Source organism: Drosophila melanogaster, chromosome 3L, assembly GCF_000001215.4.
Source record: "Drosophila melanogaster chromosome 3L".
Lineage (NCBI taxonomy): Eukaryota > Metazoa > Arthropoda > Insecta > Diptera > Drosophilidae > Drosophila > Drosophila melanogaster.
This window is the reverse complement of record NT_037436.4, coordinates 802,183-825,254: the sequence shown is the minus strand read 5'-3', so window position 1 is coordinate 825,254 and position 23,072 is coordinate 802,183. Positions and strand designations below refer to the sequence as shown.

General features: G+C 44.1%; 1 protein-coding gene and 2 long non-coding RNA genes across 3 annotated transcripts; 1 reads left to right on the top strand and 2 right to left on the bottom strand.

Annotated features, from left to right (window-relative positions):
* Positions 1-3,742: 3,742 nt before the first annotated feature.
* Positions 3,743-4,496, bottom strand: lncRNA:CR43883 (long non-coding RNA:CR43883). Its single transcript, NR_073908.2, has one exon. It is a non-coding gene; the product is annotated as a long non-coding RNA:CR43883 (long non-coding RNA).
* A 6,271-nt stretch (positions 4,497-10,767) lies between these two features.
* Positions 10,768-11,955, bottom strand: lncRNA:CR44537 (long non-coding RNA:CR44537). Its single transcript, NR_124747.1, has one exon. It is a non-coding gene; the product is annotated as a long non-coding RNA:CR44537 (long non-coding RNA).
* A 9,248-nt stretch (positions 11,956-21,203) lies between these two features.
* CG13898 (uncharacterized protein) lies at positions 21,204-21,828 on the top strand. Its single transcript, NM_138214.2, has one exon. The coding sequence runs from the start codon at positions 21,282-21,284 to the stop codon at positions 21,735-21,737; it is 456 nt and encodes a 151-aa protein (NP_612058.1). The 5' UTR covers positions 21,204-21,281; the 3' UTR covers positions 21,738-21,828.
* The last annotated feature ends 1,244 nt before the right edge of the window (positions 21,829-23,072 follow it).

Sequence of the window (23,072 nt, the reverse complement as noted above, 5' to 3'; positions counted from 1 at the left end):
TAACGAAGCAACTTTTCAGCTGTCCGCCGCTTGCGTGTAAGAATTTTCTGCGAAATTCTGCCGGACACGCCGAGATTTTAATCAGAAGTCTGCCAGTCTGGACCCGGAGTCTGGATGGAATCGTGGACAGTGGACAGTGGATGTTGGATAGAGCTAGACCGACACTTTCGCTGTGTGCGAGTGCGAATTAAATGGCCATTCGCTAGTCACGTCTTTTCACAGTTAGCAACTTTATTAAAACTAACGGGCATGGCAAATAATTAAAACGCAGCGGAAAATTGCAAATTGCCTGCCGTGTAATAAATAGAATCATCAGAGTGGCTACCTCCCGAAGGGGGAGTTCCTGGGAGAGCCGGCCTCATCAGCATCGCCAACAACATCATCATCATCATCATGGTCGTCATCGTCGTCGTCAGTGAAATGCAGCAGCGGCAGCATTATTTTAATTCACTTAGCATCGCTGCTGACGTTGATTTTAGACACACTCGGAGAAATGGGAATCAGCTAGTAGCCAAAAGTCATATGAAGTATCAAAAGGGAAATTCTTTGGAAACTCCTAAAATGAAACCAAATGAAATCTACTTAAACGAATTTTTCACACAGTTGCTGAGGGATCTTTCCGAACTTCAATAGTGATTTCTATGATTATTTAAGCACTGTTCAATGTCAAAATGAATGTAAAATGAGCAACATAATTTCTCCCAGTGCCTGTCTTCGACCGGCTTTTCTTCTCCTGGCCTTGCACATGTGAGCCGGGCTTTGGCTGACTGAATCCGAGGCTTACACTCCGACTGCTGGCAGCTCGACAAACCAATTATAAAGCGACGAGTTTGATGTGCACGTGTTGCGAGGAGAGATGGCGATGGGCAGAGGCTCCGATCGCGATCTCTAACCCGCGGCGGGTATATCCAATATATCCAATATATGCGATAAGAGGTGGAGCACGCGAATTAGCCGCTATCTGCGATCAGCGGGGGAAAAGTAGGTGAAAGATGGCGAGTGCGGCGTTAAAGGTAAGTGGATCACAGGTAATTTCCATAGCGGTCTGTTCGAGCTTTTAATTAAAGTTCAATTACTATGATAAGACAAAATGACTGCAATTCGCAAGATACATATGTGCTATATAACCAAATAATCTTTAAAGCTTGGAAACATTTTTGGTAATGCCCCCAAACTACTATACTTCCAAATAGTGTAGTGTATATATCTGGTCGGATCTGATTCACACAAACTGATGATGATGATTGTCGAAAGGGGTGGTGGGAATGGGTTGGGTTTGCGAAGGGGCAGAGTGACACTCACATGCGGCAGAGCCACAAGTCCACCAGTCCACCACTGTTGATTGCTGTCAGCAATCTTTCGCCATGATTCAAGCTCGTCGTCGCTGCTTTTGCGGCTTTTATTTTGTGGTTCTTGGGAGCTGACCCCATTCAATGTCATTAACTCGGCCCAAGGTCTGTTTGCTTTTTTCAGCTAGCCAGCCCCGCAGACGTTGGCAATTTCGCATAATTGGCTGAAAATTATGAAATGCTACGAGGAGGGACGAACCAATCGCTGGCTCCTCGTTGCGGTGGCATCTTCATTTCACTCGCTGCCTGGTGAACTCCAATGAACTCTCTCTCTCTTTAGCAGCCTGCACTTGGAGAAATTCCCTTACATATTCTTCTTTCTATGGTTCTTTGTTCTTAATGCGATCCGAAATTTCTGTCAGTACCTGTTCTTTGGCCAGCCTGTCAGCGGCTCGTCCAACTGTTCGCCCCCAGGCCAAAATCCGATCTTCATGGGATCGGACTGCTCGACTTCCTTTCACCGGCGAACTCAACTGTAAACGTTCCAGTCACTTAGTCAACAATCTGTTGCATCTAATTGTCTCTGCAACAAATTACTCAATTCCAGTTGAATGCTAAAAGGAGATCGGCACTCAGAATCCCATCCAGATGCAGATGGAGACGACGAGAATGGCAACGAGATCCCAACGACGACCGGCTGGTCGGTCAACAGGTTTGACATAATTTTCACTTTAGTTTGTTTTTAAAAGCACACATTTGCACGCAGCTGAGGGATCGCCATACGATCCGCATCCGATCCCCGAGAGCGGATCACAGCGAGGACGATAATGATAATGATGATGACGCTGCGCCGAGTAACTCAATCGCAAAATCCCACATGGTCACCAGCTCCACATCCCCATTCCATTCCATTCACGATGAGTCAAACGGGCACTTTAGTGGGCGTGGCGCACTTCCGCAAGTAATTTGCTGCGGTTCTGGCGAGGATCATCGGGGCGGTGGTCTTATAATGGAACATTTTAATGCTGAAACCGATGCTTAAAATCAAAGTCATAAAAGCAAAAAGTGTGGCACAGTGGATGGGATTGATTATCATTTATGCAGCACAAAATTGATATATTTGTAACATTTCCAACAAAAAACCACAAATATTGGCCTAATTAACATGAAATTCCTTAACCCTTTCGATACCAAATAAAAATTTAAAATTAGGTTACTTGTGAGCACTTCCAGTGCCATCGTACTGCGATGATGGGGACAATAATGGTGCTGTCGAGAGTGCAGTTGCCACAGTCGCAAGATAAATATACTAAAGGTAACTTGATCAGTGGCACACGGAGATCATCAGCACAGAACACGAAACATGGCCCAGATGGAAGCGATGGAAGCGATGGAAACGATGGAACTGGCTGCCTGGTTAATGGAGGAGGGTAAAAACTTGCCAACGGAGACACGTCAACAATGAGGCATAAAAACGGGAGCACAGTCGCATGCAACATAATTGAAAGCAATTTGTGGTCCTGAATCTGAGTCTCTGTGTCTTCCGTCCCCAGATCTTTGGGATCCCGGGCACCAGCGTCGGCATAAACATTACATTGATTGCCATTGCCCCACACTAGCTGCTCACTTCACCCAATCCCCCAACCAGCTAGTCCGTCCGTCCATCCATCCGTTCATTCATTCACTCATTCACTCACTTGCCCAGCCAGTCACTCACTCACTCGTTCACTCCATCAGTCACACGTGTTGTTTGTCGATCTGGAGCATGAGGATCGCACACTTGGGCACCGAGAAAAACAACTACTATATAGTATACTATTCATAAGATATAAGATATATATACACATTTCAAGATCTTCTAGTTTCAATTGTGATCTTTGGCTTTTTTCAGTGCATGACTGCATGAAATCAGATATCTTATGTTTAATTCACAATCCCCAGTTGTGTGCAGAGTTTTTTCTCAGTGCATAGCTACATGAAATCACCAGAAGGTGAACGGCTGTTCGACTTCGAGCGGAAGTCGCTTAGTTCCGGCGCAAGGCAGCCCCATTCTTGCAGTCCATCCTCACTTTCCTGCCACCTGAGGCGCTCGTTCTCAGTTCCAGAGGCAAAGATCTTGGGTCCCATGACTGGATGGGGTTGTGTCGACTGTTACGCAACTGTGGCAATGTCTTTGATTTGTATCTCTGACGCGGTGGTCGCCGCTACTTCCAAAAAGTAATTGCAAACAGCTGAGCAGCATGTGCGGCCAGTTGGTTTTCCGTTTTGGAATTGCCTTTCCCAAAATTCCTGAATTGTGCAATTTTTGATTGTTAGTGCTCTATTTTCGAGTTGCCCCATGTGATTACAAATATTTCGTGGAACTGTGTTTTTTTCAGTTCGCTTTTATTTTATTTGAACTTATGATTTCCTTAGTTTTCATTATGAAAATAAAAATTAAGCCCAACTCAATTACCAAAATGAATTAAATGTAATTTGCAAATCATTTGACCACGACAAATGGCAATCTGTGAACCATTAAATTCAGGGTCGAATCCGTGACGAATTCACTCCTTGTTGCCGCTTGCCATCGCATTTTTGGGGTCATTTCGCTCCAGATAAGCTCCGCTGAGCAATCAACATGGGGCTTTTGGATATATGTACATATGTATGAGCACTGTACACTCATTTTATGTGTGATATACATACATACATGCAGTCGAGGCTTAATCATTGTTGAAGTGATGTTCTTGCTTCAGAAGGAAACTCCGCAGAGCTGAAACTGCACAGTTGGCTGCACCTCGTTGCCAATGCAAATATATGTTGTTAAAATTAATTTAGAGAATTTCTTCACATTTTCCTTAAGCATTCCTCTTCCTCTTTTTTTTTCAGTGCACTGCGAATGTCATCTCCACGCATTTTTGCCCACTTAGCATTTAAGTTGCGGACTTGAACGGCGAACACAAGGCGAACTGCAGTGGGGCTGAACTAAAATCCAGGTGGAGCAAGTTGTGTGATCTTTGGCTTGGATCGAACAGCTGTTGCCCATGTTAATGCTAATGCCAAATCACGCATACGCCTCGTTGTGCGGCCAAGCGTGGCAAATCGGCTGTGTTTGCTTAGGTGGCCGTCGCGATTGCGATGCCCCAGCAATTCAAGTGCAGTGCCCATCAATAAAGTGAAATTTGTTGAATGGCTGCGGAGCTTCTGCCACTGGTGGCACTGGGTGCCACTGGGTGCCACTGAATGCGGCACGGTATCCACATACTTGTATTTATTTTCATCAGCAGCAGCTGAGCCGCAGCAACCGGACGCACGTGTTCATTTTCATTTGGCGCAGAGAACGCAACAATGATAAACAGCCGCAGCTGTGCACTTGGAGAAAAGTCGGTTAGGAATGGGGAGGAAAAAATGCTTATGTTTATGCTTAGATATGATCCAAAAAGTAACCCACTTTCATGCAACCTTATAGATAGAAAGTCAGTTTAATGTGTTGATTTCTTTTTTATGAATATATATAATATATAAGTTTTTTTCTTTCAGTGCTGGCAGAATCTTTGTAGACGGGGCTCAGCGGAAGACGACCAGCAACTGCGGAAATTATTCATTCAAACTGCTTGACTGCGTCGGTCGAGCGGCTGTTTTCACTGGGTTTTTTTTTTCATATTCAATGCTGAAGAAATTTGAAATTCATACAAATTGCAGGGCGCAGCAACAAAGGCTTCGACTGCGGGTTCAGTGGCGGGGACGGGGGAAGGGGGTGTTGTGGAGCCACCCATGCAGCTCCACAATGTCCGGCAGTTGCGATAGTAACTACAACTGCGGCAACTGTCCGTCAAAAAGTCAGCGAAGCGCGGAGGAGCAAAAACGCAACGCTTTTGTTTGGCTTTGGCCCCTAATAATTATTGCTGCCCCCTTTTTTTTTTTGGTTTTTCGGTTTCTATGTTAACAATTGCATAACACAAAGGCCCAGATGAAAGCTTCGTGCTGGAAGCCCCAAGCTTTCTCCTTCACTCCAGTCCACTTCAATCCAATCCAATTCATCAAGATCGGTTTTTTTTGGGGGGGCATTATGGGAGTGAAACAAAAGCGAGCGAACTTGGCTCGTCTTTCACACAGGTGTGCTCAATCAATCAACATGAGATCACATTAAACCGGAGGGCAACAATGGCCACGATAATCACACTCAGCTGGACCGAGTCCAAGTCCCCCAAAAATACAGTCGAGTTTCGCTAAGTTGGACTTTTCAAGGAATAAGAAGGTCACAAGATTTAACTACTTAACTTCCATCGAGGCTCACCTGACCGATACTTGAAATATCATTTCTGTTCGCTTTGGCCATGCTTCACTGTAATCAATTTTTTTTTTGGAGCTACGCACCCGCAACGTGGTCCATGGTCCACGCACATGTGTGTTGATAGCTTTTGTTGCCCTCTTTTTATATAATGTAACTGCTTGGCTTGGGCTTGTGGCTCATTAAGACCCTAACATTCAATGACCATTTGTGGCCACCTCGAGTGATTTGGGGGGATTTGTAACATTCCACACTTAATTAGCGGACCTCCGAGCGGCGGTTGAAAGAGTTGTACGCGGGCACAGACATTTTCGACTTTGTTTTCTTTATGGCCAAAAGTGTACGAAACATGGGAGAAAAGTCGAGATTGCCGAGGCTGTGAGTCATTAACTTGGCTAACATGGACAGCAGGAAGTGGGACTATTAGACCTCAAAAATAACTATATCAAATCAGTATAAGTTATGCGAGTGGAATATTCTTTAAAAATATAGTAAGTACCAATATGTAGACTATAGGCACCCATCAGGCACCGCCTGTCACTCGATTTCCATATGAAAGTAATCATCCGTTTCCCCACTCCAGCTTGCCCCTCTTCGCCAGCCGAAGGGAGTGGCATCCACATGAAAGAGCCGAAAAGCCGCAAGTCAATATTTGTCGCAGCGCTGAGCAATTTTAATTGGATATTTGTCGGAGCCCCTCTGCAAAAGCCACAAGTCAGAAAGCGCGACAAGTGTCCATATTCTGTGTGTTAGCGTTAAGCCAAATTAGCATATGAATAAACTTTCGGGCGGCACTGTGCCCGAGTGTTTTGGCCCCGCTCGCATGGATTGGACTTGGACCTGGTTTCTTTTTTTTTCGGCTCGGGTGTCCCACTGTAGAAGGCGGCACGGCTGTCTACATCAAAGGCGGACCACACCGAATCGCAGGCAGGGGGGGTTCAGCATGTGCACTTTAACGCACATGAAACTGATCCCAAATTGGAGGTCACGTAGTCGTCCGCGGCAATGGCCAGTGCGGCACACTCGCAGAAAAGAAATCCAGACACTCGAGGTCCACTTTCGTTGCCCAGAGCTACGAATGAGTAATTAGCCAAGTTGATGCCGCAAAGCAAGAGATATTCATAATTTGGATACTTTAAGTCGAAGTGAAAATTGTGAAAATGATCTTCCCGGCTAATTGTTGTAATTTTATAAAGGGGGGAGAATTTATATAAAATATAGAAACAATATGCAACTACTGAGTAGTAGTGCTTTATGTTTGGGGCATATTTCTCTGAGTGCAGCCGAACGCCTTCGTTTTGGCCCGGCTCATATAAATTACACAATGCTGCCGCCGAGACGCAACAACAAATCGAGTGGCAACGGACCGCAACCGCCGATGGAGGCAAGTGAAACCCTGTAAATGCAATGAAATGGTTTTTAACTTGTGCAATTTTTCAAAAGCACAAACCGAACGGCCAAAAGCTGGCGAAGACGAAATTGAAGATCGCCAGTCGGCCAAAAAGCAGCTAAACAGTCGGCATACCAATAATATGGTTTTGATGTTTCAACAAGGTCAGAACAGCTGCCACTCCCCCTGACCCCTTGAACGCCTTCACAATCGCAGAGCAAACAAAGACCATAAACATAATGCGCCGCTTCACGCAATTTTTTTCGAGCCAAGGATCGCTACACTGAGAGAAATCTCACTAGCTTTTATTGTAAAAAATATTATTAGTATGTACGGACAAAATTTGATTTTAGGAAGTAAATAGTGAAGCACAATATTTAATTTTCATATATTTAATGATCTGGAAACCACACATTTCTGCATATTAACGACATTACTACGATTCCCTTTTGGTTTAGTTAAAGTTCGAAGGTTTTGCCCTGACCATCGAATTGTATTTGGCCCTGTCTCGGTTCGTCTTGGTTAACTCGAGTTAAGTTCGCTTCGCTGGTTCTTTTGAACCCGAGTCTTTCTCTTTGAACCTGAAGCGCCGGGTTCGTGGTTTTGGGATTACGATCGAGATCGGGATCGGGTAATGGGGTCTTGGGGCCTGGGACCTCTGATTGGCAGTCTTTTGGCCCATCAGGGGATCGATTTGGCATGCTTGGGGATTTGCATCGGATGCAGATCGTGAAATCCCAAGGGTCACAGGCACTTGAAAAGCTATTAGTGGTAATGGTTAACGATTTGAAGCAACAGACTGGGCGGATTTCAAAATGGGACCGTCAAATTGCTAGCTTTCAAATCAGCAATATTATTGCATTTTGTTTTATAATAAAATCATTCGATTTAATTTTATAATATATTTCTAGCTTACAATATGCACATACATGTATGTATGTATGTAATTATGTAAATTTCGGGAATTTTCCGTTCCAGAGAGAGTTTGCAGATTCCTCTCATTTCCAGTACTTTTCATGATTAGAGCAAAAGAGAGCAAAGCTCCGTTAGATCCTCGCTGATTCCTTCTTTTCCAAGCTCGACGCCATTTGTCATTTCCCAAGTGCGCATTTCTCTGACGGTCGCGTTTTCGATGCACGTGTTTTAATAAGTTTAATTACACCATAAGCGTTCGGTAAAAGTTAATACCTGTGTTAATACTAAAATTATCTTTACGTAGGCCATTTCTCTTTTGATTTTTGCGTAATAAAAGCACCTGTAAGATGTAAAAACCACGCGCTTCTGTGCACACGTGTGTGTGTGTGTGTGTGAGCTTCAAAGAGTGCAGTGCCAATTTTATGGTAAAGAAACATCGAAAAGGGAGTATTCTACTTAAAATGAATGTATTTTTGGTTCATTAGAATATTTTTGATAATGTGCGAATTCGGAATGCAGTGAATAATTGCAATCTACGGTTTTTAATTCAAGCATTTACAAGTGTGACGCGCATTTTCTTTGGTGTGTGTGTGTGTTCGCGATGCGACGACTTCGCCGTTTCTTTAATTCCGCCGTTCTACTAATTCGCCGTGATCCAACTTCGCCGAGAGTTAAATGATAGTGTGATGGCAATGATGTTTAATTCGCCGCAAATAGTGTTTGTGATATGCGGCAAGTTAAAATTAATTCTTTTTTTTTCTGTGTAGTTTTTTTTTGGGTGGTATGTATTTAAATTTTATAAATATTGGCCGTGCTTAAATAAAAGTGTAAATTCAATTTAGAGGAAAATTTTCCATTTTAAATTGTAAATTTTTTGTTTTTTTTTAATGTGTTCAAAAAGTGAAAATGCATACATATATTCTCTTTAATAGAAGAAACAGTAAGCAACAAAGGTAAGTATTAAATTTGAAAATTACAAATTTTGAAAATTACAAATATATATTTATCTGAAAATATTTTGAACCGTGTTTTCTTAAATTATTCTGCAATTTTAAGGGCTATAGACTTTCTGCAAAGCCATAAAATCGACAATCGAATTTTATTTTGAGTACCAACACCCCAATGATTTTCCACCTAGCGCAATCAATAAAACGGAAAAGCCCACTCCTACCAGGGAAAATTGATCAAAGGCCCGTGGTCGGGCTGTTTGTATACGAATAAGTATCAAAATGTATATGTTTTATTGACTGCGGATGCAGTTCATAAACAATGCCATTGGTGGGCAACCCGTAGTCGCAGCCGTAGTCTGCTATCCGGAGTCCGTTGTCCGGAGTCCAAAAGCAGTCCGTGATCCGCAGCCGCAATATGGCGCGCATCTGTTACATGTTACCATATTTTTCCCAGCCGCCGATTCGAGGAGAATATCGTGTATTTATGAAATCAAACATAAGGTAGCCAGTCGATTGGTTCTATATCTTCTCCCCTTTGCAGCTGCACATTTGGCACACATGACAGCGGAAATTTTCAGTAAAAGGGGGGAGGCGGCTGGGGCGGAAAACCACACACATGGCCCGGCACCCAAAAAAAGGGAATATTTTTATGCATTTCCAGTTAAATCGGAAGTGGAAATCAAGATCCAGAAAGAAGGCAGATGAGCGTGCCGCGATTATCACGCTATTTCTGGAAGATCGGGGTTGCCCGAATGGTACCCACATGTCACTCTGCTTCCTCTTTCCCCCGTTGGGGCGGGGTGTGGGCGGGTGCTTTTTCCGACGAGCTGCTAATGATGCCAACGGGTTAAATTGCGTGTTGTCCTCTATTTTGGTGCAGACGGAACTGTTGTTCATACACTCACCTGAATGGGAACGTTGAATATTTAATAGCTGGGAAATGTAAAAAAATTATTTTTTAACTTTCAAATAAATTATAATTGACTTTACTCACACTAATTAAATAAGTAAATTCAGTGTGAAAGTCTTAGAGCGTACGTCAAGTTCCAAGTCCCCAGGGAAAAATGAAAATCTGCTTATGTTCTCTTAAGTTGTTTGTTATAGTCTACCTAGTGTTGCCCAATAACTTAGCCATGTTTATGGCTTCTTGATATAACCAGCGTGTCATATTTTACGATCCACGAAATGGGCGTGCTCTTGGGGACACTTTTCTCGACGTTATGAGCTTTAAATTTAAACTGGCAGCGTGAATTTGGAGGCCTCGAAAGCCGTGCGGTGTGTCAAATGATTTCTTCGACAATTTCGGCCCCAGCGATATTCGGGCACTCAAAATGCGTTTTGACACAAAATTGACATTAAACAAACTTGTTGGCCATGTTGAGGCAACTGTTTAGTGCAACGAGCCGCGACAAGTGCATAAAACACGCCCAAAACGACGACAAGTGCGTTGTCAATGTCTGTAGATGCCGCGGAAAATGCAAAAAAGGAAAAATAAGCAACGACGCCAAAATGGTCAGCACTGGGCGAACAGTTGTCCACATTTCGATGCGATCCGATCCGATCCGAGCCGATCCGACCTGCCACCGCCATATAAAGCGGCATATGGCGGCGCTGTCTCTGGCTCTATATGGACATTCGACCGATATTTCAAATATATACTATGTCTGCCTTTTCGTTTTGCCGGCCTGCGTATTTGGCAAATGATTTCAGCCAGCTGCCGCAATGCGAGTCCATAAAGTCATATAATCCTGCAGCTGGTGTTGGAGGCCTTACACCTTTCACAATCTGACATAAGCTTTCATAGCCAGATACTCGGAAGAGATACTTTCGTTTTTAGGGCATCCAAAACGAACAGGTAATCAATATGAAATAAACTGTGATGTTAACTCTAAAACACTGAAGTCTACGACTTTGGTTATTAAAGCAACAGTAAGATGGCATCATATTTTTCAATTAGACTTAAAGCTAGTGGAAATTGAAACCCCAATTAGAATCCTGTTTATCGCCTGTGATTAATCCCAGAACGGCATCCTCATCCTCAACATCTCGCATCCTGCAATCTCGGTCCTAAACATTTGCAGCGCATTAAGCTGATTAATTGAAGTCATCATGGACTGTGGCAGGCTGTGAGCAAGAAATTGGAGGCCGGAGACGCCACCAGATTGCCACATAAATTCACTTAAGATTGCAACAAGCTCCGCCGCTGGCAATTTGTAGACAGTGCCATCTACTGTGACTCTCTGCCTTCGACTCTAACTTTGAATTTAACTCTAAGTGGGGGACACTTGAGTTCTACACTCAGCGAAAATAACAAAGTTCCAAGGCATTAGGACTAACACGCACTTATCAATGTGCTGTTTTTATACTCATGCCTTGTTTTTCTGTGTGTAAGCCAGCACCCGGAAAGCAGCTGTGACAGACTTGCAGGGGAAATGATTAAGCGAACATTTAGTGGCTGCTAATGAATGTGGTGCAGCATCAGCAGCAGCCAAGTTGCAGTTGCAATTGCAGGGGCAGCAAATGTCACACGCGATGTTCGGGGTCGCGAACTGCTGCGAACGACAAACGGAGGCGTCTTCGCAGCCAATCAAGAATACAACGGAGCCGGAGATGTGGAAATGGAGATGTGGAGAGGCCACAAGCTAGCACTGAAGAACTCTTCGTCAGCTGCGTTCGGCTGCAGACAAACTGCAATTGACTTGAGCACTGCCATCGCCATCGCCCCTCCTTGAGTGCTGGCGCGTCATAATCCCACATGGTCTGGGTCTAGGTCTGGCTTTGGATCCAGCCGTAGTATCTGCATCTATAGTTTCCAGGCCGCATCTGAGTCTGCGGCGGTGTCTGCCGTTTGCCGTTGACTCGTCTGGAATGCAGATGTGTGCAGTTGCAGTCGGACAAACGGCCAATCATGTGGTCAACACTGCGGGAAATTGGGATGTATTACTTATGCCAAGTATCTGTTAAGTATGGTTAAACACGAATTTGGTCCTTCGAGCCGGATATAATGGGATAGTTTTGTTTTTCGGATAATTTTTTGTTGGCTTTCTCGAATTCCAAAATAAGGTGTTTGTTTTGACTCATGATTTGCTGCCAGTGTTCAACCCACTTGCTGCTCTACAGTTTTATATCAACAACGCTAGGCATTCAGTCAAAGAGTCGTCATCCGAGCAGTCGTCCCCATTCCGTTTGCCATTCCCATTCCCATTGCAATCTTATTCCCATTCCACAATTTCACTTCCCACTTCCTTGGATGCAGATGATGCAGCTGCGAAATTTACCAGATTGTACAAATATTACTTCTACACTTGAAGACTAATTAAATTTGAATTTTTGTATTAAGCGAGCGGGAGCGAGTGGGATGATGATGATGTGCTGGTGATTCAGGGGAGGCTGACTTATAGAGGACCACTCGAGCTCCAAACTGTGACGCAGCTGCAGATGTTATGCGAGATCCTAATAAAAGACACACTTGCAGAGGCGTTTTGCCCGCAGACAACTTGGACCTGGCTCCCTGCGTTGCTGTATTTGCATTGGATTTGGCTACATACATATAGAGCCGCACAGACCAGATCCCCACCATCCTGCATCCACGAGCTGCCGACTTGCCACTTGGCTGGTGGTCCAAGGCGTCTAAATTTATGGCTTAATTTGGCGCTCTTGTTAAATGCGTGTGTTTGTTTGTTTGTTTGTTTGTGGGGGGCGGCTGTGTAGGAGGGCGGTACTGTCAAAATTTTTGACATTTTAAGTGTGTTGTTCTGGCGAGTGGGCAAATGTTTTAACAGCAAAGTGCAGTTGCTTAATTGCCAAAGATGGAGAGATGCTTAAATTAAAATGAACTAGAATATGTCTGTAATTATGGTATTCACAATTAAAGAAAATGGGATCAGATCAGAAACTCTCACGATAAATTAGTTCTTCATTCTTCATTTGCGGACTAATCGACGGTATATGCTGAATACTGAAAGCATTTGTATATTTATTTACATGGTCAAACTCCAAAAATGGAAGTGGAGAAATCTAACCTGAAAAAGCAGATACGCGTGTGTAAGTACACAAACTTTTACGGGGTACTGTAATCGGCTTGTCAGTGGGTCGTGGTAAAAACATTTTCGCATATCGATCGATTTGCATAGAGTTTTAGAGCCAAAGGTAGGGTTCATTCGCCGCCGAGTCTGTCTGGCAATAGTCGATTGGTAATCGCGGATTGTCCGAGATACTGGTGAATGTCTTAACTGGTCCCCCAATTCGAATCGCTGCGAACCGCCAGATACGAAATGCGGGGGCGTTCGTGGCCGAACCTTTTCTAATTGTCATGCGACAGGGCAGCTCCGGATGTCAACAATGTACCAGCGATGTTGTGTTTCTCGTGTCGCCGTGCGTGCCTTGTAGTTGGAGCCCGATGTGGCCGATCAGTCTGCCATACTTTTCAGTACTTTTCAGTGTCAGCTGGGCCTGATTTGAATGCGCGTTTGGTCAGGCTTTGGCCATTTTGGTGGGCCATTTGATTGCCGCGCCGGGCCGTTAACAAATCGGGCTACAATTAAGCCAAAAACAACGGCGACACGACAACAACTTGATGTCTGAGCTTTAAAAATAGCCACGCCTTGTCTGTCTGTCTCTCGATTTTTACATAATTATAATTAGCCCCAGCCGGAAATCGGTCAGCCACTTGACGGCCTTTTACGGAATTGTCGCATAATTGAAATTTAATTTGGGTTAACAGAAGGCAAGGTTTGAGCTCCTTGTAATTTATACTATATTTTTCTGCGCCTGAAATCGGTTTAATTTAATTTAAATACATTTTGGCATCCACTTCCTATTGAATTCCAGTGTGTGTGTGTGGTGAGGTGTGTTGGGGGTGTGTGCCAACTAGTTTGTCGTGCCAGAAGAGGTGCAAAATTTATGATTTATTCGATTCGAAAATAAAGATAACACACGGCCGGGGGTCGTGGCAACAGGGGGCAACACGGGGCACCGTCGTGCCGACGCCAGCAGCGCTAAGTCTGGCACAATGGAGGTGACAAATCTTGGCCAGCCAGTTGGATTAGACACCTGCGGATTGCGACACCGACAGAAGCAGGAAACTAGGATTGCCCAAATGGTCATGGATGAGATGCATCTCGAACATCTCTGTATGGAGTGTGAGCATGGGGTCACAGAAGCTCCACACCATCTTCAGACTACTCTTTCCGAGTAAGCTGCATTGGCAAAAGAGATAATCATGTCAGCAATTTAAGAAATTTTAATGTGACTTTTAATATTTGCCTTAGACATTTCAACAAAGCAAGTAAATAACAAGTTTAAATTGTTTCTAGGCCAAGTGTTTGAAAAGTTAATCGAGCAATAACCACTTATGCAAACTGTTAAGATATTATCTAAAGATTATTTTAATTGATCGCTCATAAGCACTTTAAGTACATATGTACATATATTAATGATTGAGTGCTTGTCTAAACTCTGCTAGTTAAAAGTTATAAACTGAAGCCTCGAATACTTTCAAACTAATCAAATAGTAGTTGTTGAATGATATGCCAAACAAATTCCATCTTTCTTTGACCACGGGAAAGCTTTCAACATATTTAAGTATCCAACCCGACGGCTTTTCCTTCAATAAATTCTTGTCTTCCCGCATTTAAAGAAGGAATGATGAATTTCCATCTGTACAATTTTCCAGCTTTCTGCTACGTGACCTTATACACAAAGCCCGTGGCAACTGAATCTCGGTAGCCTCGGAGCAAATTAGAGACGCTCCTTCTCCACTTTGTTGGCCAATTTGTGCACAATCTCCAAGGGAGCTAACCCAATCAAGCAAATTGATTGCGCCGCTCTTTTCTAGGACACAAATAAGAAGGCGTTCTCTCCCATGACCGTTCAAATCAAACAAATGCGTCAATTAAGTTTGTATAACCAAATTGAAGCGACACACGACCTGGACGTGCGTCAATTAGGGAGAAGGCGGCGATAGGACATGTAGAATGGTGTTCCTATGGTGACGGTGGTTGATCGGATCCCGGCCACACGCCCACTTTCCACGGAAGGTGGCCACGTGGCCGGGAGTTTGTGCACTGAGTCAACAAGGCTTGGGATCGGACCTCATTAGTCTGTGCACTGCGAGAAATTATGGCTGATACCTGAGATCAGCTCAAGTGCTTTGACTTTAGAACAGATCTTAATAGAACTGTTACCAAATATTTTTCTATTTCAATAAATGAAATCATCATATTGAAGTTATGGTGGTGATCTTATATGTATTAATACATAAAATTTTCATAAATTTATTGAGTTGAGTGGAGCAGGTAAAAGTTAGGCCCGACGGGGAACGTAAACTCGCCCGCAGCTGCTTCGAATTCCTGGGGCCACGTGTCAGAAGTGCACGTCCACCCCCTGCCCCAAAATGTATATATGTATATGTACGTATAGATTGTATGCTATAGACATTCCCCCGATTTTTGCACTCCCGGCACTCGTGTTGTGTCGGCGAACAAATGTCGCCAAGCGCTGCTTGACCCAATTGCCATGCTGGGGTCATGATAATTTCAGGAGCTTTGGCTTTTGTGTATTTCGTGATCGTGAGTCGAGTTAAGGCTATATGAATCTGAAGTCGGAGGCCAACAGCAAGGCGCTCCTTCTGACGGTTGCAGTTTTGCACGTGGTCCAAAGGCCCGAAGACAACTGCAATTCGAAGACAATTTCTGGCTCGTTTCGGTTTCCCATTTGCATAAAAATCAAAGTATAGAAATGCAATGTCTCTTGGCATGGATTTATGGCCGGGTGGAAAAGAAGGCAGCGCCAAGGTGGGCGCCACACGAAGGAAAAATCAATAGGAAAATGTCTACACAGCGTTTTCTTGTGGGGGCAATCTTGTACATTTTGGGGGTTGCATTTTCACTCTCTCGAATATTTATGCAAATCAATTCAAAATGGCCGCCTTCTTGCGCCGTGAGAGCAGTCGGAAAATGCATTGTCGGAGAGTGCCTCGATGCCTGAGAGAAAGTGGAGAGTCTCCAAAAAGTTTTGTCACCCGCACAGCAATTAGGGGTTGCTGGGGCTCCAAGTCCGAGGGGTTGTTCTCTGGGAAAGCTGCGAAATCGATTAATGTGGACACCAGATGCAAGGCATTTCGTTGGCTCAGCTTTAAATGGCCTGGGTTTGATTGGGTCCTAAAATGGTAGAAGAACTTTTGCTTTAACCACCTCTATAAGGTGTTGGTGGGAATCACGGGCACTTGGCACCAGATGCAACGCTTTCCGTTGGCTCATGGGTGGATACTCACATTTGTGAAGGGATAGAACGTAGCAATCTAAAATCCTATTGGAACGTCAGTAAACTCCCCAATTTAGTAGTACCGCTAAAAAATCCCAATATAATTCCCAGCTGTCATTGATGATATGGAACTTCCCGTGCAAAGACCAATCCCAACCACTTGACAGCAAGGATGCAGAAAAGAAAAGCTAAAAATAAGGGGCGGACACACGTGACCTTAACAAAAACGACACGAGGCCGCGTTCTGCTCATTAAGAGCGTATGACAAGCGATTTTCGTGTTCCGATATGATCTTTGCAACATCCCAAATCCGGAATCCCAGCCCTTTTTTATGGTACTACACCGCCTGAGATGAAATCTGCTAAGCTGACAACGCTGCACTATGGGCTAAATGCGTTAATCGGGGGAAGATTTCCCGCCCCTCAACTGTTGCCACTGTTTTCCACTCCATTGCCTTTGTTTCCGCATTTTGTTTCGAGCTATTGTAAAATGCGATTTTGATTTCATTAAGATAGGGAAATGTGAGAATGACTGATGAATACATATATGTGAGAAATTATACATGAAATAATATTTATAGAGTCTTCTTTTGCAATAGGATTGTGCAAATGTAGTTTTCCCCATTTCGGGCTTTAGCCTTTTAGGTATCTGTAGTCCCTCGATTATTTGTACTTTCTTTAAGGCTATTTTCTTGACTAGATCTGCAACATCTGTTCGTGGCACATCCTTATCCTCTGGAGTCCAAGCCACGTAATCATGTTACGACATAAAACTGACATGACATTTTCAGCAAAAGCGATTAATATCGCACACGACTTGGACTTGGAAATTGGACTTGGAAGTTGCAAGTTGCAAGTCGCCCGATTGCGGATTGCAAGTTGCAAGTCGGGAGTTGGATTTCGAATTCGTATTGTTGTCGGTGCCACTTCAGCAACTCTTGTTGCTCCTGGGGCAACTTGGAAAAGAGTCTTTTAAAATGACTTAATGGGGCACAGCTCATAAATTCACGAATTTGCATAAACCAAGACTATTTGGGCAACATCTGAGGGACAGTTGGAGGGAAGAGCCTTCAGGGCGAAGTGAGTCAGCTCGAAACTTGAAACTCGAGGCCCGAACGACGCAAGAGTCGCATTGTCTGACTGTGTGACTGGCAGCCTAATAAACACAATTAACTTCATCATTTTGAACTCAAATTATTTCATTTCAATGCGATAAAATCGCAAATCACGAAGCGAAAGCTGAGCAGACAATAGAGCCAGAGGACCACGACCACGACAAACAGGACGGTCGGTGAAAATTAAGTCAAACTAAGGCAAAACGTTTACCAATCGGAGCGATCGGTACAAGCCAGTTACACAGGGATAAATAGCCAATTATTAGCCAATACAAAATAAGTGCAAATAACATTCTAAACCAATTTGCAGGAACGTAAATGTACCATAGAAATGTTGTTCTATTCAGAATTATTTAGTATATCCCAGTGGTGTTTTTATTTTGTAAAATAATTATGATGATAATGATTTAACATAATACATATGCTATGTGAAATTAATAAATATAATTAAGTGAATATCCCTAATGCATTCTGCTTTGTTTTGAGTGTTGAACCCGGTGGTGGAATTGTCTGTCCAGAGTTGGAGCAGCCGCCCGCGCCACTTTCAATTGGAGTTTGCAGCCTGCTGCAGCTGCAACTTCGGGAATGGGAATTGGAATGGGGTGAGGAATGGGAACTGGGAACTGGAGTCCGGACTGGGATTGGGGGATCGGGATCGGGATCGACGGCCTCGAAGGAGCAGAAGGAGAATAATGTTGCATGTCGCGCCAATTGTGTACACGATTTGACTTGGCAGCCTGACAGTGCCTGCTGCCCACTCTTTGGGCCTGTTGCTGCATTGCTGATTTTGCTTCTGCTGCTGCTGCAGTTGCTGTTGCTGTTACGGAGTTGCTGTTGCTGTGTCAGCTAATCAGACGGCAAGTATCTCATCTTCGAGGACTACTAGCAACTGCCAAAACACAGGCAAGACAGACAACAACAGCCAAGAGCCAACAGCAACATGCACACGAAACAAAACTACCAAGTCATGTTCGCTGCCTGCAAATAAATCTCTCGGCTGCTGGTCGGTTCAATTGGGCACCCAAAACCAACAGAAAAACATGAAGGAAAAAAAGCCAAAAAAGAGGTGGACACAACACAATCAGAGCCAAAAGCGAAGAAAGAGTTTCCTGGAAAGAGTTTCCTGCATTGGTAATATCTATGTTGCCAGTTGCCATTGCCAGTTGGCCGCTTTCAACTGATTTAGATCGCTAAATGCTGGCAGTTGACTTTATGAGGGTCAATCAGGCTAAGCCGAAATGCAATGGCATCCGATGCACAGGAATGCCATCTGTGCAGCAGCGAATTCCCGCAACTGGAGCAATGATTAAGTGAAAGAATCGGTGGCCAGCTCTCCGATTACTGGTAATAGATGTTCCTTTGTGCGCTTATGTGGGATAAGGATGGCACGGCTTCCAGATCTTTGACCTGCCTGCAAAGATTTCCATTTGCGATAGCTTTATTGGGCAAGAAGTAAATGAGAACGGCTGTTTGGAAGCTGGGAGCTTGTATATAGTTCGGCTGCATTCCTGCTTTGGAAAATGTTTTGATCTATCAGAATATTACAATCTTGTTAATCGTTTTCTAAAAATCTTAATAGCAGAACAATATAATTAGGTGTCTAATTTACACCTTACCTTAGTTGCAGAAATTTAAAAACTTGTCACACTTATTTACCTAAGTTGGAATTAAACGATATACTAATGGAGTCCTAATACCCAGCGTTTACCCTACTTCCTGTGAGCTCAGCCCAGTGCAGTTCATTCATCGAGTTGATCTCAGGTGTTGACTTGTGGTATTCATATTCATAGATGCATCTATTTCGTAAAGGCCCCCTGCTCCGCGCGCCCCTTCGTCCACTTCGTGCTCTGTCCATGTCCTCCTGTGCCGGCCACTGATTACACTAAACGACTGCCGAGATAGCCGCCTTGGCTGCCTGGCTCTTTTGGCATTCCGAGCGCTTTCAAATGCCCATAAAAAAAGGGGTGAGCGTGTGGAGCAGGGGCGGCGGCAGGGGGCCCAGGAAAGGTGGGGCAACCGCTGCGCAGGCGCGCGTGTTTGGAAAGAGTTCAAGTCACAGCTGGAGACTGCACTGCTTTTGGCGCATAACTGGACAAGAGTTGCAGTCGGAGTCCAAGACTGAGATTGAGCCTAGACGCGATGGCAATGCACGGAGAGAAAATAAGTCTTTTGTTTGGTGAAATTAAATTGTTTTTTTCGTTGGTACGTACGTTTAAAAATAATCATTAGGCAATATCTTTTATATTGCGAAATGATTTATTATTGGTATAGGTTGATATTTGCAAAGTTGTTCCTTTCAGTGTATCGAGTTAGAGTGGGAAAAGCGGAAAAGAGGCGGCTTTCGGGGGGTGGCCAAGTTTACCTGCGCTGAGTTTTGAGTTTTCTGCTGTCGCCGCCGTGTTGAATAACAGGCAGCTGAGCTTTGTTGGACAAGGCGGGAGTTGGCCTGGCCATAAAAAATTGGAAAATGTTGCGTTAATGCGACGTTTGTTCGAACACAATTTTCAAACAGATCGACGCCGGCAATTGTTTGGACAGCCTGTGTCTGAGGTTTTGGGCTGAAGTAGGATCGAATCGGAGCTCGAATCTGTGCCTGTTAGCCAGACAGATATAGGAAGTCGTTGGGACAATTGGTCGGGCATTTAGGTTGGAGTTTCCAATTTAATTTTATCTGATTAGATTCTAACTACAGATACCTACATGGATTAGATTTTTTCCTTTTGCCGTTCAGCTACAATCTCAGAATTGCTTATACGCATTTTATAGATTTTCTTACAAAATAGGGGAAAGTAAGAGGCACTATGTGTGCAAAATTTGTGGTGCTGTTTGTTTTCCTTCTATTGAACTCTCCAATTTGGAGCTCTCCCTGTTTCTCAGTTGTTCTCTGTGCGTTTATCCTTTGCGCAGCAATGGCGTCTGCTCCACCAGGCGCCACCCACTGAAAAGGGCGGTGGGTCAGATAGTGGAAAACGGGGACGGTTCTTGGCAACAGGATGCGTCTGTCATCGATTTTCCAACGCGATAGGGTTTCACTGCGGCCCAAAAGGGCTTCCGGTGGCATTGGCAGCCGAATCCTTTTGACGATAAAGACGAATCCCAACACGTGCACCGCATAACGGCAGATTCCGGGGTAAGTCTACGGCGGAACACGTGTCTTGTGATCAATCTGCGGACCGGAACTTCCAATTGGGCACGAAGTACAGTGGTTGGTCTGAACCAAACTGAGGAACAACATTAATGGCTTAGGTTTTTGATCATTTTTGATAAACTTAATAGGGCATAATTTAAATAAAACATTTGTATCTATTAAATATGATACTGGTTTTACAATAGTAGAAATATCTATAAACCATTTTGTAGAGACTTCTTTAGTAAGAACCCACTGTACATTGCTGGCGGTCGGAAGTGCATTCGCAGGGGTGGTGATTCGGAGATTCCACGTTTTTTGTGATGATGTCAGCAAATGCGGGCACAAAAAAGGACAATCGATTGTTGTGACACGGCTTGTGTGTACTGTGCACTCACATTCGCATATCCATTCCCTTTTCTCTTTGGGCAATTTATCCAGTTTCATGAGCGTTCAATTAACGCTGCCTGCCCAGTCTCGGATAACCCATACCATTCCCATTGCGATTCAGCTTCCCATCCCCGAGTTTTTTCTCCGATCCCACGGCGACGGCGTCTAGCTGCTTGCACGTGCAGCGCAGGACATTTATTGGATTCTCGGCGTGCCTTTATTTGTTTCTATATTTGCCCAAGATTCCAATTAAACGCCAGTTCCCTTGGATGGCCGTGGATCGCCGTCTGGGCTTCGAAGTCCCATGGAGAACGTTTAATTCCTACGGCTTCAGAGGGAAACAGGGTGATTGGCTTGCTTGGAACTTTTAAAAGGTTTATAAATTGTTATTCATTTGAAAGGGACATTTTTCCTATTCAACATGTTTAGAGTAAAGAAGCTTTTGAAATAAACTTCCATTTGATTGAGCTGGCAGTCAGAGCCACATTTCTGTTTCATCAGTTTAACTCCCATATTGAAGCTGAAAACATCAAATAACGTACACATCTTCGATACACTACATAGATCAAAATGGAATCACAAGACTACATATTGGCGAATGACGATCTTCAAGACATTTGCGAAGCCTTCGAGCTCTGTGATCCTGAGAAGACTGGAAGAATCAGAGCAGACGATTTGGGAGAAGTGATGCGCACTCTCGGCCAGAATCACACCGAGTCGGAAATCTACAGATATTCCGAGGGACTCGAGGGAGACGTCAACGGGTACATACAACTCACTGATTTCATCGATTTGATGACCAAAATCTACAGCGCGATGGGCAGCAGTGACTATTTGAAGGCAGCATATAATGCCTTCGATTTTGATAAGGACGGTTTGGTAACATATGGCGAGCTACGTCACGTTTTCATCAATCTTGGCGAAAAAATATCCGACGAAGAGTTCAATGAAGTGTTTCGTCAGGCTGATGTTGATGGCGATGGCGTTATTAACTTCCGTGATTTTTGTACAGCCTATAGATCCTAAATAATCATATCCGCAAGCCTACATACATATATATGTGTGCTGACTTGGTTGGTATTTGTACATTTAATAAAATCATGTTAGTCGGCTTCCCACAACTATTGTGGATTTTCTCCACCCATCCTCGAGGTTATGCAGAAGACCTATTAGTGTCCCAAGTTTTGGAAACTAAGGGGCTTCCTTCCATTGTTGGTGACACCGTGGCACCCTGTATTCAATTAAAGGTCTTCTTTTCTTGGATATCAGCGTTAAACGCCAATGGCGCAAACTGAAATTGAATGACGTTGTCTTGGCTCTAGTCTGCCCCTCACGCATTTTGGAAAGTCCCCCTGCATGGAAAACCGCCTCCTGCCATGCCATTAACCCAATAGGACGGCGGCACACGCTGAGGATTAGACGTGTAATCAGCATAAAATGTTGCCAAAAGCCGCGCCCGACGCAGTGCGTTGCACAAAGTGGCAAACATGAAATCCAATATTGCGATACAGCGAGCTGAGCAACCGCATGAAATTGTAATGGCAATCGGAGTGTGAGTAAGGGTACAGTGGTAAATCGATTTCTTAAACTTTTCGCGATTTTTTACGTTCGCAGTTTATTTGCCACAGAAATGCAAATATCTTTGGCGCTTCCTTAAAGAAGTGAATACTAATGCTGATTTTTGGGGCAGACGTGCACTAGTGTTCACTGTACTGTGGACGCTACAGGCGGGTCTGACGCCGCTCTGAATGTCGATGGAAACGCGGACGTTGCTCGTACGCATGTCCTTATCCAAATACAAATATGGCAGGGAGAATTCGAGGCGGAGAGAACACGTGCAAAGCCGCGGGGGACTGCACGACTTTGTCCGAAATGGAGTTCAAATTGGGACTGAGACTGCAGATTTTGACGTGGACTGGACTGGGCTACATGGCTTTGGGTTGGTGTTTGGCTTAGGCTTGTGCTTGTGCTCGTGCTTGGGATTGGGAATGGGAATGGGACGTCGATGTGGGTACGCACCGAAAATCTCCAAGCGCGTTGCCTGTCGCATTTAATAACTGTTTTTAATAAGTGTCCCTCGGGGTTCGCTCCGCTCAGCCTGACCCTCTTTTTAGCCCACTCTGCCCCTTTTGGTGCGTTATTTGCATGAAGGTAGGCGGCACTGAGAACAAATCGTAGTGCATTTAAACGTAAATGGTATAAGAAATGAAGTAAAATAAAAACTCAAACAAGAAAATGAGTGATCATCACGTATCATCTAATAATTTGCATATTTTTATGCTTATGTATGATGTTTTTCTCTGTCTATGCGTATTCCCCGTTGAATTGCAAACGTTGTACTCTAATTGCACGCCCCGGCGT

Coding starts and splice junctions, on each gene's coding strand:
- CG13898 (NM_138214.2), top strand. CDS start 21,282: ATGGAATCACAAGACTACATATTGGCGAATGACGATCTTCAAGACATT.